Genomic DNA, 17,552 nt, shown 5'->3' with positions numbered 1-17,552 from the left:
GCACAGGTTCTTAATGTTTTCCACACTGTGACTCTACATTACAGCAGAGAAGTTTCAGGATCCTCCTCCATCTATTTTAGGATTCTACTCCCATCTAGTCACAAAGTGAGGGAAGGTGGATGTAACCACCTGAACTTATTTGCAACTCCCCAAGGCAGTGATGATATGACAATTGCTCCACACACTGAATTGGTGAGACAAGAAAGCTGTAGGATAGTACACCATACAAAAGGAAAAATTCACAGTTGCAGGTGTGTATGGAATTATATCAGCAGGACACGGCCAACAATAGACCGGGTAACAGCAAAGAGTGAAACGTAACACTATCTGGGACCTAATTTTCAAAGATGTGCATATGCAACTGTGTGTACCTAATTTGTATAGTCTAATACCCCAAATTAATATACAGAACTAGGCATTTCTGTATTAAACAGTCATTTAAAAATCAAATTTGTCAATGGATCGCAAAAATACCAAAGGGTGCTAAGTGAAGAGCAAGTTAGCTATGAGCTTGCAGGGCACCATGGTTGTAAAATAAAGCCAGTAAGAGTTTGAGATGCATAGACAGAGAGAATCCTCTCACAAACCAGGGATGTGAAAAAGATAGTTATTCTCTAATTGGCGGTGGGTTGGACCTAGAATAATGTAAGCAACCCTCCCTAATTCCATACAAAAAAGGCAAAAAACAAGGTACTGAATTTTCACTATGCTGCAATCATTTTTTTGTAATTTGACATTTAACTGCATCATAGCATTTATCAGGAGGAAGCCAAGTGTTTTGGCATCTAGGTAAAACACAGCGAGGCTTTGGCACCTGGGACAGCTTGGGAAGAAGGTTTGGACTGTGGAATAAGCGTATTAACTGGATGGCTCTGCTAAAGTTATCAGCAGGGATATCAACAATTTTGAGGTTTACATTGCCATTTTTATGTTTCAGAACTAACAGCCTATTGAGATTAAGGTAACAGTTCCTTATGCTCAAAGCTACTTTTTCAAGACATCTACAGGCTTAGGATGATAGCGTTTAAAAAAAAAAAAAAATAGGCCAAGTGTAGCGTGACATCTTCACAACCATGAGGGCTAGAAACTTGTTTTAAAAGTAGCTTAGATTCTGATGCACACAATTCTGTGGCAAAACAGAGTCTATGCAAATTATGAGACCCTGTGAAAGTACTAGATTTGTGCATTGTGACACTGCTTTAGAAAATCAAGCAAGTTCTTGTTCCGTAACTGATACTTGCCATGCTAAAATACACTAGACATTGACTGACATTAGCAAATTTCTAATCTCAAAATCTGATTTCTTCACACTGAGTGAAAACTGTCTGTGGCTATGTAACATTTAGAATCTTTCTGATTTGACTCACCATTCCAACACAAAAGAGGATGAATAGCAACAGCCATGGTATATCTGTGCAGCTGCGATCCTCCAGAGGCTTCCACTCTCGTTTGGAGCTCTTGGGTGAGAAAAAGGGATAAAGACAATGGTTACGAAGTCAATTCAATAAAATATGTTCTGCTAATAACAAAGCGCTTTGAAAAGTAGTTTTTAGGGCACTGATATTCATCTGGGTTTATCTTTTGATACTGAAGTTACTTCATCTAGACTGTAAAATGTACAATAATTATTTAAACTACAGTGAGGCTAATGGAACCATTTAACAGACAGTCAAGGTAATGTGGCCAAGGGTAAATGCGATAAGAATCTGAAAAAGAGCGAGTAAGAGCAATGCTGAATTCAGAAAGCATTTCACTTATTCATATTTCTGGCTCTAGCACAAGAGGGGAAATAAGCATGGTCACTCAAGGGATCAACAATACTAGCTAGTCACTGTACCCTTCCACAGCTACTGTATGTAGAGTAATCTGCTTTCCAAGAAGGATAAAAGGATAAGCTTTTCACAAACTCGTCAGTTTTAAACACCTCCATGGCAGGATTAACAGCATAGTACAGACAGAAAGAACGTAATATGTAGCTGTCTAAGGAACAGTTTTTTAATCTGCCTAGAAAAGGCAGCTGTGGAGTTCTGCAATTCAGGCAAGTCGTGTCAACTTACTAGAAGGAAGGAGTCTGGAATTAAGTTAAAACTCTCAGGAAAGAGATTCTACTGCTGTTTCAGATGACAGAAATACCTCCATGGATAAAAAGCTGGACTATTAACAATTTGCACTATAAAAATGGCTACCCTGCGGCCCTCAAGTGTACATTTCATAAAGTCTGTTCTATTTATACTGGCTCATTAGAATTAAAAAATTATGAAGAGGTTTTTAAGCTACGCTTCTTCCCTAGGAAGCTAGGGAAAGAATGCATATTGACGACAAAGCAAAATTAAGTATAGCACTAGAATTTTGTTCACAGATCAAAATTTTGATTTAGATCCAAGGTTGAAAAAAGTACACCTCATTTTAAAAATAATAAAGTTGCAGAGACAACAAAGCTCTTTCAATAAGTTTCCAGGAACCTACTGCTTGTAGCATCTGCCTACCAAAAGTTTAGGCATTTCAGAAAGATCCTTTTAGAGCTATTCTTCCATTCAGTAAGGGCATGGATCACAGAACACAGACTGTAGTTCTGAAGAAGTGTAGAATGGCCTTCTATACCTTTATGGGAGAGCATGAACTGGGATATAAAGAAACAACTAAAGATTCCAACTTCTTGTGTAGTATAACCTGCCAAAAGCTTAAATTTTCATTATAGGTTCTGGAGTTTGTTGGAGATTCAGATGAGAAATTAGAACAGGAGACTGAACTGCCAACACTGAGCTATTGTAAACTTTGCTGACATTTGCCATCTCCAGCATCTAGTTTTGCAGACTGATCAAAAGCAGAAAGTCTGCAGTATGTGGCTGTTGTATTACTAGCTAAAATGTGTTAGTAAGATGTTTTTTGGTATTCAAGACTCATCTTTAGCTTGATTTGCAAACACAAATACCCTTTACAAATAAAGTTATTAGAAAACTACAAACTAGATACAATGAATGAAAAACTGCATCTTCCTCATCCTCTGCATTCAAATTGCACATCCTGTTTGAAACGAAGTTTCATGACAATGGTATCTGTTAATATTTTTAAAGACTTTCTGTATTTGTCCAGGCTGTGCGAGAGTCCTCTAATCAGTGGCTGTTGACAGGAAAATAAAAGAACATCTCTTGGGAAATCACTGCCTCCCATGAGAGGAGCTGGCTGGGTGACCCCACTCAGTCTGGGCTGGCATAGAGGGGACTTGGAAGAAATTTAAGTTTCCAGATAAGAACTCCAGCAGACCCAGACTCTGGGAACTGCAACCTCTGGAATTTGGCTCCAGATCAGGAACCAGAAAGGTACCTTATAAAGGACATCCTGCAGCATGGACTTGGCTTTTGAAGTTAGCATCCACAGAGGCTGCCCACATCAACTCTAGTGCCATGAAACTGTAAGGATACCCATCTCTCTCTCTGCTGAAAAGGTAGAGGCTGCTCTTGTGGAGTGAGCCACGAACCTCTTTACTCCAAACACTACATTCTCTTTCTTCATATGTCACTCCCAATGACACAAAGCCTTAAAAAGCAAGCTAGGGAACCCCACAAGAATAAAATCTGCCTTCTAGTTTCTAGAGCTTTATTCAGTTATGCAAAGCCCTCTTCCCACTGAGCAATAAGTTTCTCTTTATTCTGTGGGACTGGAAGGAATGAGGAGAGACATCCCCACCCACGTGGACAGATGAAACACGCTGGAGGACACAGGAAAGAGACTGAATTACTGCAAAAAGAACAGGAGTACTTGTGGCACCTTAGAGACTAACAAATTTATTTGAGCAGACTAACACGGCTGCTACTCTGAAACCTGAATTACTGCAGAAGTTCTGACCTGATTAAAAAGCCATGTAGCAATCTGTGAACAATGAGCAAAGTTCCCAAAATCATGGCCAAACAGATTGCCAATAAAAAGGAAGTTTTGAGAAATCTCTCCTAAGATCTTCTTTAAGGCCTTGGCTACACTCGGGAATTCACAGCAAGCGCGAGTGTAGTCGCGCCGCCAGCACTGCAAAAGAGCTCTCGCAGCGCTGTATGTACTCCACCTCTCCGAGTACTGCTGCACTCGCTGCAGCTCGGGGGGGGGGGGCATTTTCACACCCCTGAGCGCAGCAAGTTGCAGCGCTGTACAGCGCCAGTGTAGCCAAGGCCTAAGCGTTCATAACACGTGCCTATGAGGTGTTTAGCTGGGTAAGACTTCACTGTCAACTGCTTGAAAGAGATATTCTTACCACTTCCAGATGGCAAGTCAGAAATGCTCTACGGTACTTTGCTTATGTATTATTTATTTCAATTTATAATAATATACACAAAAGTGCCTACCCTCAGCTCTAGGTGCCTCTGCCAAAATTTAAAAATACAATCGGCAAAACGAAAGCCAACAGCTGTTAAATATTTCCAAGCCACTGCCACCCCCCAATCTCAATAAAAAACAATCCCATCAACACTCTCCCTCTCCCCCAAAACAGCTTCTATTGTGCCCCTCTCCCCTCAAGAGCCTGGGAAGCTGCTAATGGTCCCTACAATATGAGATTTGGGTTGTCATACCAGGGAGGTGGGAGAGAATAGACTGCAAAGTTGAGGGCCTCTAATGGAAAAACGCTCTGCAAACCGCTCCTTCTCTTTTGTACTGAATGGACTCCAGTACGAGTGCCTCTGCTGACTGCAGCCATGGCAGGAAGACATGAAGCAAGAGTCAGGCTTTCAAGCACTTTGTGGTTCTGTCCCTCAAAAAATGACTTCACCCAAAAAAAAAAAAAAATAAGGAGGTCAGTGTGGTTCCTTGTTAACTGCCTCATTTACTTTTGTATAAAGTCTGCTCTGTTCGCAAATAAGCTGCATTTCCTAAGAGTATGTCTACGCTATGGAGACTCTTCCAGCACAGCCCTGGTGGCACAGCCCTGAAATGTACACGTGGTGTACACCAACAAAAAGGTTTCTTCCATTGGTATAGGAACACCGCCTCACCGAACAACTAAGCGACATTGCCGGAAACGCCATCAACATAACCCCCAGTATAGATGCAGCTATGTCGGCATAGCTACGTCGGTTGGGGGTGTGGGGTTTTTTCACACCCCTGACCAATGTAGCTATGCAGATATAACTTTCCAGTGTAGACCAAACCTATCTGCCAACCACACAAATTCACTCTGGGCTCTGAGGGTATGTCTACACTGCAATTAGACACCTGCAGCTGGGCCCATGCCAACTGACTCGGGCTGCAGGGCTGTTTAATAGTACTGTAGACTTCCAGGTTCGGGCTAGGATCCTGCAAGGTAGGAGGGTCATGGGCCAGCTGCAGGTAGACGTGCCCCAACAGTCAAGATGGGTTCTTTTAATCGCTCTCATTATCACCACTACAAGAGGTGCTTGCAGGCCAAATGATGCCCTCAGCTACACCCAGGCAACCCAACCGTCTTCGAATGATGCCACCCTTACACTTAAAACAACATCTGCAGTGAGGTTTTTGCATTTAGTCATATTTGTACAAATTCTATTACGTTAAGTTCATGTAATGGCATGCTCAATATCTTTAAAGATCTCTCCAAGGATCTTTTCTGGCTTTGCTAAATCTCACAATATTTTTTATTTAGAGGTAGTGCTAACAGAAAACATAAGAAGCTGATGAGTTTCGTTTGCTGCCACAACTTTGGAGGGCTCAGTCCTGATGATGAGATGGCAGATCCTTCTGTGCGGACCAGAAGAGGGGAGGGATAGCTCAGTGGTTTGAGCATTGGCCTGCTAAACCCAGGGTTGTGAGTTCAATCCTTGAGGGGGCCATTTAGGGATCTAGGGCAAAAATCTGTCTTGGGATTAGTCCTGCTTTGAGCAGGGGGTTGGACTAGATGACCTCCTGAGGTCCCTTCCAACCCTGATATTCTCTGATTCTATGACCACCTTCAAATGAAATCTTGTAATAGGGATTTTTTAAAAGCCAGTGGATGTACTTTGGAAGAGCGTTGACAAGGATTTGGAATTACTTCACAGTTACCACAGGTAATCCATTTCATTTGCTAAGTCAGCGGACAGCACCAGAGCCTTCCAGGACAACAGATGCAAAAGCTGCAGACACAATTCTCCACTGCTACAATGATCAACACTTCCCACAACACACCTTTCAAGATCCATGGGCCCTACACATGCCTATCACAATATGTGGTGTACCTCATTCAGTGCACTAAATGCCCCAACAACAACCATGTGAGTGCAACCAGACAGTCCTCATGCTCTCAAGAAAACTCACAGGCAAACAATAAGACAAAAAATACCCTATCACCTGTGGATGAAAACTTTTCACAAAATGATCACCCTACATCTGACCTCTCAGTCCTCATCCTCAAAGGAAACTTGCACAACACTTTCTAAAGACAAACCTGGGAACTTAAATTCATAACTTTGCCAGACACTAAAAATCATGGACTGAAAAAAAGAGACTGGATTAATGGCTTATTACAACAATCTATAATTAAAGCTGCGAGTTTGTCATGGATTCCGTGACACCTGTGACTTCTGCAGCAGCCAGTGTGGCTGGTCTGGGGGCTGCCTGAGCAGCTCCTGGGCCAGCCGTCCTGGCCGCTGCTGGGGCAGTCTCGGGCCACCACGCTCTCCTCCAGCAGCAGCAGGAGTTTGGGTGTGGAAGGGGGCTCAGGGCTGGGGTGCGGGAGGGGGTGAGGGCTCAGGGCAGTGCTTACCTCGGGGGGCTCCCCAGAAGCAGTGACATGTCCCTTCCTCAGCTCCTAGGCGGAGGAGCGGCCAGACAGCTCTGTGCGCTGCCTCCACCCGCAGGCACCGTCCCCGCAGCTCTCACTGGCCGCAGTTCCTGGTCAATGGGAGCTGTGGAGCCAGCGCTTGGGGCAGAGGCAGCACACAGAGCTCCCTGGCCACCCCTCTGCCTAAGAGTTGAGGTAGAGACGTACGCCGCTTCTGGAGAGCTGTGCGGAGCCAGGTAGGGAGCCTGCCAGCCCCTCCAACCCCTGCCCCCCACCCCCCCAGCAGGGTCCCAGGCTGCTCCCCCCAGAGCACCCGTTGTGCCCCCAGGACACCCCCCCCCCCAAAGCCACCATGGCACCCTGGGCTGCCCCACCCCCAAGATTTAGTCTGGGGTGTATAGTACAAGTCATGGACAGGTCACGGGCCGTAAATTTTTGTTTATTGCCCGTGACCTGTCCATGACTTTTTCTAAAAAACCCACGACTAAAATGTAGCCTTATCTATAATCCACAAACAAGCTCCCCTCCCTCCCCCGCACTGCTCTCCAGCCCCCTTTACCTCCTATGACTGCAGGAGTGTTAACGGGCCAATTCACCTTAAACGGTCTCTTGAAATATGTGTTAACTACTTATGCTAAACAATTGTTCTACCTTGTATTTAAGCTGTGACACACTAAATCAGGGGTTCTCACAACACATTTTTTTGGTGGCCTCAGTGTGGCCACAAAATCTCACTGGTGGCCACACTCACACTTTTCCCTAAAATACTTAATTAACTTTAAGAAAAATAATTAAATATGCACAGATACACATCCAAATCATTGTAATTTATATATGTAGGGTTTTTTGTCAGACTCAATAATAAAAATAATGCTGTGAAAAGTGATGTGTATATTTGTTAATATTACTTTTCACAGCAAACTTAGTAGCTATCTAGCAAGCTGTGAAAAGTGATATTAACCAACATACAAGTATCACTTTTCACAGCCTTCCAGATAGCTAGTAAGCCCCAGGACCCAGCTCTACATTGGGGGGGGAGGGGTGTCAAAAGAGGAGGCAGCTGGGGCCAGAGGTGATGGTGGGATGGATGAGGGGCTGGGGGAGGCAGTGGGGGCAGAGGGTGATGGGGAGATGGATGTGAGGTCAGGAAGGCAGCAGTGTCCTGGGATGATGGAGGGGATGGATGTGGGGCGAGGAAGGCAGCAGTGTCCTGGGGCGATGGGGGGCAGGATGGGCCCCATCTGTCTCCAGAGGCAGTGCAGGGCAGCACATCCAGGAGCAACAGGGAGGAAGGGAGGGGGAGGGCTGATGCGCTGTTCCCCGCACCCCATCACCAGGCTTTCATGCCTGCACAAGAAGTCCCTGGTGGCTGCATTTGAGAAACATTGCTCTAAGTACCTTTCCCAGACCTAAGAAGAGCTCTGTGGAGCTCAAAAGCTTGTCTCTCTCACCAACAGACGTTGGTACAATAAAAGATATTATCTCACCAACCGTGTCTCTCTAAAAGGAAATATGAAAGCCATGATTTTAACAGGTATTTAAAAGGTTACATGGATGAATTAAGTCTGTTTCCATATCTTTACTTACGTCTTGAATTGTGCTAAATCAGGTTTACAGCTCCACAAAAGAAAAAGTGTCAAACAAGACTTCTCATAATCTACATACAAACTCTCAATGTATGTAACAATCATCCTTTGGACGATTAACTACCTGATTTTCAACTCCCCAAAATATCAAGAATAAGATGTGATCCACATTCAGATCTTGTATTTATCTTGAAAAGTGTGTCTTAGTCAACGCAAATGATTACTAGCCTTAGCTACTTATGCTCAAACGTCCAAAATATTTACTTTATGGTCATCACAAGGTCTAACACAAATGTTGTATTGCGTTTCTTCTGCAGTAGGCCTCCACTTTTCGCCTACATCATAACTGAAGTACCATCAAAACTGCAGCTGACAAGCTTTGCCTGCAGCCCTCAATCTGCATTTCTAGTGATTTCAGCCTTTTCTATGGACAGATTAAGATTCCTTCAGCATTTGCTGATGCAAGAAGCATACAGACAAGATAAGCAAAAACTGATATTTTTCCTTACCATTTGCCCCACTGTAACAGTTTCCTGTTAAAATGATGGGACGCTGTTGTTATTCTTGTTCTGCTAGCTAACAGAAGGTATTGCCCCTGAACAAAGCACGTAACTTGAAGAAGAGCTCTGTGTAAGCTAGAAAGTTTGGTCTTCTTCATCTATGAAAGATGGGAGTTTTGTTGAGAACTGCTGGTGGATTGGCTGCTGAATTTGCTATTTGATTAGTTGTTCTTTTAATGAATAGCAGAAGTGCCTAAAGCATGAGATGGTTACGGTCATACCTCAGAATTCAAAATAGGAACACAATTTTCTTTGTACAGATGCTTGTAGTTATCACACAGTCATTTTTCTTCATTTTCAACCAACATCTTGCATTAATGTCAATCAATGCTTCTTTTTGTTCTGACTAATTTTTTTCTTGTATTAGCCCCACTTGCAGAATCAAGTAGTGGACCTACAAGTTAGGTCCGTTCAGTGCACACCCAGGAGATAGTGCCAATTTTTTTAAAGGAGTAAACAAAATAACCCAGGTAACTATAGGCTTCAGTCGGACATCAATCCCAGGAAAGATAAGGGAATGGGTGATGGACTCGATTAATAAAGAATTAAAGGAAGGTAATATAATTAACACAAATCAACATTTGGTTGATAAGGTAATAGTGTTGATGTAATATACTTTGACTTGGTACTATATGATATTTTGATTAAAAAACTAGACTGACATAAAATTAACATGGCACACATTAAATGGATTAAAAACTGGCTAACTGATAGATCTCAAAATGTAACTGTAAACAGGGAATCATCTTCAAGCAGGTGTGTTTTCAGTGTAGTCCCACAGGGACCTATGCTATTTAACATTTTTATCAATGACCTGGAAGAAAATAAAATCATCACTGACAAAGTTTGCAGATGACACAAAAATTAAGGGAGTGGCAAATATTGAAGAGGAGAGGTCACTCATTCAGAGTGATCTAGATCACTTGGTAAAAACTGGACACAAACAAACATCCATTTTTGTATATCTAACTGTAAATGTATACATCTAGGAACAAAGAATGTACGCCATACTTACAGGATGGGGAGCAGTGACTCTGAAAAAGATTTGGGGGTTGTGGTGGATAATTAGTTGAACATGAGCTCTGTATATGATGCTGTGGCCAAAAGAGCTAATGCAAACCTGGGATGTATGAACAGGGCATTTTGGGTAGGAGAGGTTATTTTACCTCTGTATTTGGCACTGATGCGAACTCTACTGGAATACTATGTCCAGTTCTGGTGCCCACAATACAAGAAGGTTGTTGATAAACTGGAGAGGATTTGGAGAAGAACCACGAGAGCAATTAAAGGATTAGAAAACATGCCTGACACTGATAAATTCAAGGCACTCAATCTAGTTTAACAAAGAGCAGGTTAAGGGGCGACATGATTACAATCTGTAAGGACCTACATGGGGAATAAGTACTGTATTTAATAATGGGTTCTTCAGTATAGCAGAGAAAGATATAACATGATCCAATGGCTGGAAGTTAAAGCCAGACGAATTCAGACTGGAAATACGGCATAAATTTTTAACAATGAGAGATATTAACCAATAAAACAATTTACCAAGGGCCGTGGCGCATTCTCCATCACTGACAATTTTTAAATCAAGATTGGATGTTTCTCTAAAAAGTCTGTTTTAGGAATTATTTTGGGGAAGTTCTATGCTATAGAAAAGATCACACTAGATGTCAAAGATTCCAAAGCCAGGACAGACCAATGAATCATTTCTTTAAATTGTTCATTTTGTGCTACATTGACAAGAAAGTTGCCACCCTCATTTGTTAACATCCTGTTCAAGTTTTAATTATTTTGATTGCAGTAGCATCTTCAGGCCCTAGCCCCTATTGTTCTAGGCACCATCCAAACCTAACAGATCCAAGCATAAGATCATAAAAAACAGATAAATACAATACAAATGGGCAAGATGGCCTAAGACTGAGATGACATGCAATTGTCACAGCACACCAACTGCTCAGACACAGTCAAGTGTTTTGTAGGCAAACTGACAGAGGTGAGATCTGAAGAACACCACCACTGACTTTGGAGATTTTTTTACAGGTGGCTTCTCTCATGAAGAAGTGGAGACATGAGAGAGAGTGAAAGTGCTGGTTAGAAAAATCTGACAAATAAGCAATGCAGGTTGGTATCGCTGTTGCAATGTAAACAGGGATCAATGTCTCAATTACAGCTGGCTGATTTAGGTTCGTCAGAAGTTCTGGTCTTTTCAAATTTGCTTTGCAGCAGTGTTTGGAATGGAAATAACTGGGGCAGAGATCGCATTTGTCAGAGAGGAGAAAGTTGCAGTATTTGAGACATGAGCGGATGAGAGCTTGGATGAGAGTTTTCAAAATGTGGAAGGCCAGATCACAGAAATGTTGTGCCTGAAGCAGCAGCTTCTGACACTGCCTGGATAGGTGTATTTAGAGAGAGGACAGAGTCAGAAAACAACACAGGTTTATGGGCCTGAGCAATAGGGAGGATGGTAGTTACTGACCACAGCAACTAAGACAGGAGGGAGGCGGAGAGCTGGGAAGGAAAGATTAAGCACTTTGTTTTGGTCACATTGAGTTTAAACTAGCAGCTGGACATCCATAAGGAGATGAAGTGGGGAAGGCAACATTTTAAGATGACAATTATGGTCATGTATGAGAAAGACAGCTCACCAGTCAAGAAGGAAAGTCTTTGCCTTTCGGTTGATTTTTGTGTGTGTGTGTCAAAGACTAACAGAGACTACTAGTGAATGAAGGTGAGGTTCAAGTGCTTCTGGAAGACCTAGAACAGGGACTTCATGATCCTCATAGCTACATGTCAATGATAATGGCAATGCATTATTTGAATGATCATATTTAACAGTGATCCAATTGTACTTCAGTAGTCTTTGAATGAAACTTTGATATTAAATCTTAAAGAAACTGGAAAAACAGATTTTGTGCACTTTCAGCAATGAACTTTTCTTACGCCTTTGCTACTTAACTTGGCAATGTTAATTTTTCTTTAAGAGAGTTACCTGGTTTTGCTTTTTCAGTCTATTCAATTACATATTTCCTACAACCGTCTTAAAACTTCAGACATGTTGAGCAAGGAAAACTCTGGTCTGGATGTTTGGTAACCCCTAAACACCTAGTCGCAGCAACTGAGGAGCAGCTTTCATGTTAACCACTTTTAGAAAGAGAAACAGGCATCTTGTGAATTCAATATTGAAGACTGAAAAGAAAGAAGCTTTATGCAAACTATGGGATCAGGTGCCCTGCCCATCCAGATTCTAGGAAACTCAGGCACCTAACCCCCCCGCCACACACACCCACCCACCCACACACACCCTCTTTAACATTCAATAATAGTTGATCCCACCCATTAGGGATGTGACCTCTCTAGTCACCTGTGACACCACTCACTCCTTTTTCCTGCTAGACTTTGACAGTACTAACATTGTAACTGTTTGCTAATAGATATTATAACCGTGATGTTCTCATCACTCCTTTAAAATTTGTAGAATTGGTGAAATCTTCATTTAGATTTAAATTAGAACCTAATATTTCTAGAATCAAAACCACTTTCAACTACATATGTAAATAATTAAGAAGTAACACATTTTAAAACCTGGAGAAATCCATAAATATCAATAAAACCTACTAGGATCTCCCTCACACACCCTGCATTCTCTCTTTTGCATTTATATCCAAATGTTGAATTCAGAATCTGGTTTAGTCCTGTACATAATTTCCCGTTTGAAAGTGATTCTACATGAAGAAGTGATATATACTCATCTCATTTTGCACAGCAACGTCAAACCCATTTTAAGTTTTTCCATCCTAAAAACTAATATGACATCAAATTAGAGGGGAACATTTAAATTCAGCAGCGTCAGTTAAGAAACCAAATGAATGATACACTGGAACAATATGAACATCTGAACTCTGACTGCAAAAATCTGGACAATCTGCAAACATGAGTTTGAGGATCTATGACCGGATACTAAAATCCTACTTAAACTCTACAGATGACATATCTAGTAAGTACTCTGTTCCAACTATGCTATACAAATGAGAGCTTAAATGTTTGTTAACCATGGCTACAACTTCAGTGATCTGGCTTCGTTGTTTTCAAAGGGACATGGTTAGGTTAAATTAATACTTAAACAGATTCCCTTAAATTAAGGTGCTAGTAACTTACGTATTAGAACTGGAAGAATTTTTTAAACGATTTAACCGCTTATGCTTTTTTTTTTTGGCACTTTCAGAGTGGATAATGAAAAATGAACTCATTTTATTTTTGTCAGTGTCACTTTGTCCTATATTAACAAGGTGTTGCAAAGTCTGGACTGCAAATATTGCAAGAAATTTTTATTCATTTAATAAAAGGCAGTTTCTACTGGAAGTGTTTTATGAAGTCTTTAGGGGACATTTCTACTGATGCTAGGCTTTGTAAAAGATTATTTACAAAACCTCAACCTTAGCATCAAGTTCACCCAAGGGCATCCCCTTTAAATCAACTATTGTTCTGTGACCTTGATGCAGCAACCTGCTTCAAAGCATGGAAAAGTGTGACTAAATTCAGGAGAGCAAATGGGAATGACCACAGTTGGGGCAGTCTTCATACTGTATTTGCAGCTCTGGGGATTCAGGAATGACGGCACAGCTATTTATCTACACAAGTGCAGACAGGCACGATGCGGACAGTACTGACATGAAGGGCTTGAAAACTCTACTTGCTCAGGATGGGTAAGAATTTTTCCTGGTTTACTGCCATCAAGTTCTGCAGAATCTAAGGCCTGGTCTACACTAGGAGGTTATGTCGAATTTAGCAGCGTTAAATCAAATTAACTCTGCACCCGTCCACACAACAAAGCTATTTAGTTCGACATAGAGGTCTCTTAAATTTGATTTCTGTACTCCTCCCCAACGAGGGGAGTAGCGCTAAATTCAACATGGCCATGTCGAATTAGGCTAGGTGTGGATGGAAATCGACGGTAATAGCTCCGGGAGCTATCCCACAGTGCACCACTCTGTTGACGCTCTGGACAGCAGTCCGAGCTCGGATGCTCTGACCAGCCACACAGGAAAAGCCCCAGGAAAATTTGAATTCCTTTTCCTGTCAGGGCAGTTTGAATTTCATTTCCTGTTTGGACATCGTGGTGAGCTCAGCAGCACTGGCAACGATGCAGAGCTCTCCAGCAGAGGTGACTATGCAATCCCAGAATAGAAAGAGGGCCCCAGCATGGACTGATCGGGAAGTCTTGGATCTGATCGCTGTGTGGGGCGATGAGTCCGTGCTTTCCGAGCTGCGCTCCAAAAGACGGAATGCAAAGATCTATGAGAAGATCTCAAAAGCCATGACGGAGAGAGGATACAGCCGGGATGCAACGCAGTGCCGCATGAAAATCAAGGAGCTGAGACAAGGCTACCAGAAGACCAAAGAGGCAAACGGACGCTCCGGATCCCAGCCCCAGACATCCCGTTTCTACGAGGCACTGCATTCCATCCTAGGTGCGGCCGCCACCACTACCCCACCACTGACCGTGGACTCTGAGGATGGGATTTTGTCGAGGGCCGCTTCCCCGGAGATGTTAGCGGACGGGGAAGATGAGGAAGGAGATGAGGAGGACTAGGCAGTCGACAGCGCTTACAACGCTGGTTTCCCCGACAGCCAGGATCTGTTCATCACCCTCACAGAGATCCCCTACCAACCGTCCCCAGGCGTTAACCCGGAGCCAGAATCAGGGGAAGGATCAGTCGGTAAGTGTTTAAAACATGTAAACATTTATTTTGAACAGAACAGGAATATTAACAATATTAACAATGGGTTTTTCATGATTAGTTTGCCCTAGGCGCAGTGCAACTACTGCAAAAGAATCAAACAGTGTCCGGTTTATGATGATTAGTTTGCCCTAGGCGCTCTACTTTTTAGTCCTTGCCAGTGCAGCTACTGGAAAAGAAGGTCTATATGTCCGGGGATAGAGCTAAAATCCTCATGGGACATCTCCACGAAGCTCTCCTGGAGGTAATTGGAAAGCCTTTGCATGAGGTTCCTGGGGAGAGCGGCCTTATTGCGTCCTCCGTGGTAGGAAACTTTTCCACGCCAGGCTATCATCAAGTACTCCGGGATCATTGCCTTGCAGAGCATGGCGGCATACGGCCCTGGTTTTTGCTGGCTTTCACGCAGCATGCGGTCTTTCTCTGTCCCAGAAATCCTCAGCAGAGTGATGTCGCTCATGGTGACCTGCTTTGAATTAGGGGAATGTTACTGTTGGGACTGCTTGCCTGTTCCTTTACAGAACTGTAACCGGCGGTTTACAGCCACGCAGTGGAGGCGGGAGAGGGGCAGCATACAGGGATCTTTCCCGGGGACAGCCGCGAGGGGGTGGGACAGGGGCAGAGTTCATGCTTGCCGGACTGCCGGCAGCAGGAACTGGCCAACGCTAGGAGCATTGCTTTGAATGTGAAAGGAGGGCACTGCTATAATTTAAGTTTTAAGCAGCCAAAAGTCTACGGCTTACCATGTCAGCCTGCTACCCGAATTCCGCTGTCCTGCCCCGCTTGTCTGATCTCCAGTGCAAGACCCCAGGCACTGAATGCGAAGGCCGAAAATTCGACCTTGTCCTGAGTGCGCATGTGATAGGTGCTGTGCATGGTCTTCTTCACAGAGAAAGACTATGTTCATTGTTCACAAAAAATTATCTTTGTGAGGAATTCACTGCCTTTTTCCCATCCCACAGCTGCGACTGTCTCCCGACCTACCCTGGCATCCCCCTCCCAGAGGCTGGCGCAGATTAGGCATAGAAAGAAAAGGACACGGGACGACACGTTCTCAGAACTTATGGGCTGCTCCCAAGCCGAGGCGGCCCAGCAGACCCAGTGGAGGGAGAACATGTCCCAAATCCATCGATCACACATTAAACGGGAGGAGAGGTGGCGTCAGGAAGACCAGCAGGCGACTCAAACGCTGCTTGGACTAATGAGGGAGCAAACGGACACGCTCCGGCACCTTGTGGATGTTCTGCAGGACCGGAGGCAGGAGGACAGAGCCCCGCTGCAGTATCTCTCTAACCGCCCTCCCCCGCCACAAAGTCCCATACCCCCCTCACCCAAAGTCCCAAGAAGGAGGGGCGGCAGGGGCCGTGAAAACTGTCACTCCACCCCTGCAGACTGCTCGAGTACCAGAAGGCTCTCATTCCCCAAAATTTGATAAGTCCTTTCCTTCCCGCCTCACCCAAGCCCCCGTCCCAGTTTCATCCCCTAACTGTGTAGTTGCTAATAAAAAATACGTTTCTGTTAATTACTGTTTCCATCATGTTCTTTTACAGGAGAGTGTGTTTGAAGGGTGGAAGGGGGTTGGTAATTGGAGAGGACAGTCACCTTTACCAGGGTACAGACGCGGGGGCAGGTTCAGCAGCAGGTCACACACACATTGCAGTCACTAGGCACCCTGGTCAGTCTGGGAGGTGGTTTTCATGTTCTGTGTGGGGGGGCTATGTGACTTTGTGGTGGGGGAGGGCGGTTAGAGATCTTATGCAGCGGTCCTTATCCTGGATCACAGAGCCACACAGCAGGGGATCTGTAACCGTCCTCCCCCTGCCACAAAGTCACATAGCTCCCACACACAGAGTCCCGAAAAGGAGGGGTGGCAGGCTCCGTTGAAACAACCAGTCCAGAACTGCGGACCGCTCTAGGAGCAGGAGCCTGTCATTCCTCGAGTTTATAAGCGTTCTTTCCATCACTACGCCCGCTCCCCACCACAGTCTGCGTCCCAGTTTCAACCCTTTACCGCGAAACCCGTAATAAAGACAACGGTATTCATTAACAAAGTTCCATGTATTTTATTTTTAAACGTGGGTTGGAAGGGGGGGGAAGGGGTGAACGGGGATGTAGCTGCAGAGGATAGTCAACATAAACTGGGTAAAGAAACGGGGGCAGGTTCAGCTTCTCTTTAAACAAAGTTAATAGTCACAGGTTACCCTGCTCACTCAGGAACCTAGCTTTCAAACCCTCCCGTATGCACAGCGCGTCCCGCTGGGCTCTTCTAATCGCACGGCTGTCTGGCTGGGCGTAATCAGCAGCCAGGCTATTTGCCTCAACCTCCCACCCCGCCATAAAGGTCTCCCCCTTGCTCTCAAAGAGATTGTGGAGCACACAGCAAGCTGCAATAACAATGGGGATATTGGTTTCGCTGAGATCAGAGCGAGTCAGTAAGCTTCTCCATCTCCCCTTGAGACGGCCAAAAGCATTCTGCAATCCCCATTCTGCACTTGCTCAGACGGTAGTTGAAGAGTTCTTTTTCACTGTCCAGGGCGCCTGTATAGGGCTTCATGAGCCAGGCTGGGTCCCCGAGGATCACTATAGGCATCTCCACATCCCCAACAGTTATTTTGTGGTCCGGGAAGTAAATACCTTCCTGCAGCCATCTAAACAGACCAGAGTTCCTGAAAACCCGAGCGTCATGAACCTTGCCCGGCCATCCGACGTTGATGTTTGTAAAACGTCCCCTATGGTCCACCAGTGCTTGCAGCACCATTGAAAACTAGCCCTTTCGGTTAATGTACTGGCTGGCCTGGTGGTCTGGTCCCAGGATAGGGATGTGAGTTCCATCTATAGCCCCACCGCAGTTTGGGAATCCCATCGCGGCGAAGCCATCTATGATGACCTGCACGTTTCCAAGGGTCACTACCTTTGACAGCAGTAGCTCAACGATTGCGTTGGCTAC

General features: G+C 44.2%; 1 protein-coding gene across 1 annotated transcript in view; it reads right to left on the bottom strand.

Moving 5' to 3' along the window:
• Positions 1–17,552, bottom strand: part of SLC44A1 (solute carrier family 44 member 1) — a 97,335-nt gene that overhangs the window by 56,857 nt on the left and 22,926 nt on the right. The window contains exon 2 of the mRNA XM_065406244.1: positions 1,368–1,457. Within this exon, the coding sequence (XP_065262316.1) occupies positions 1,368–1,457 (90 nt within the window). The remainder of the gene's footprint in view (positions 1–1,367; positions 1,458–17,552) is intronic.

Source organism: Emys orbicularis, chromosome 6 (assembly GCF_028017835.1).
Source record: "Emys orbicularis isolate rEmyOrb1 chromosome 6, rEmyOrb1.hap1, whole genome shotgun sequence".
Classification (NCBI taxonomy): Eukaryota; Metazoa; Chordata; order Testudines; family Emydidae; genus Emys; species Emys orbicularis.
Note: the sequence above shows the minus strand (reverse complement) of the source record. Positions and strands in the feature narration are given on the sequence as shown.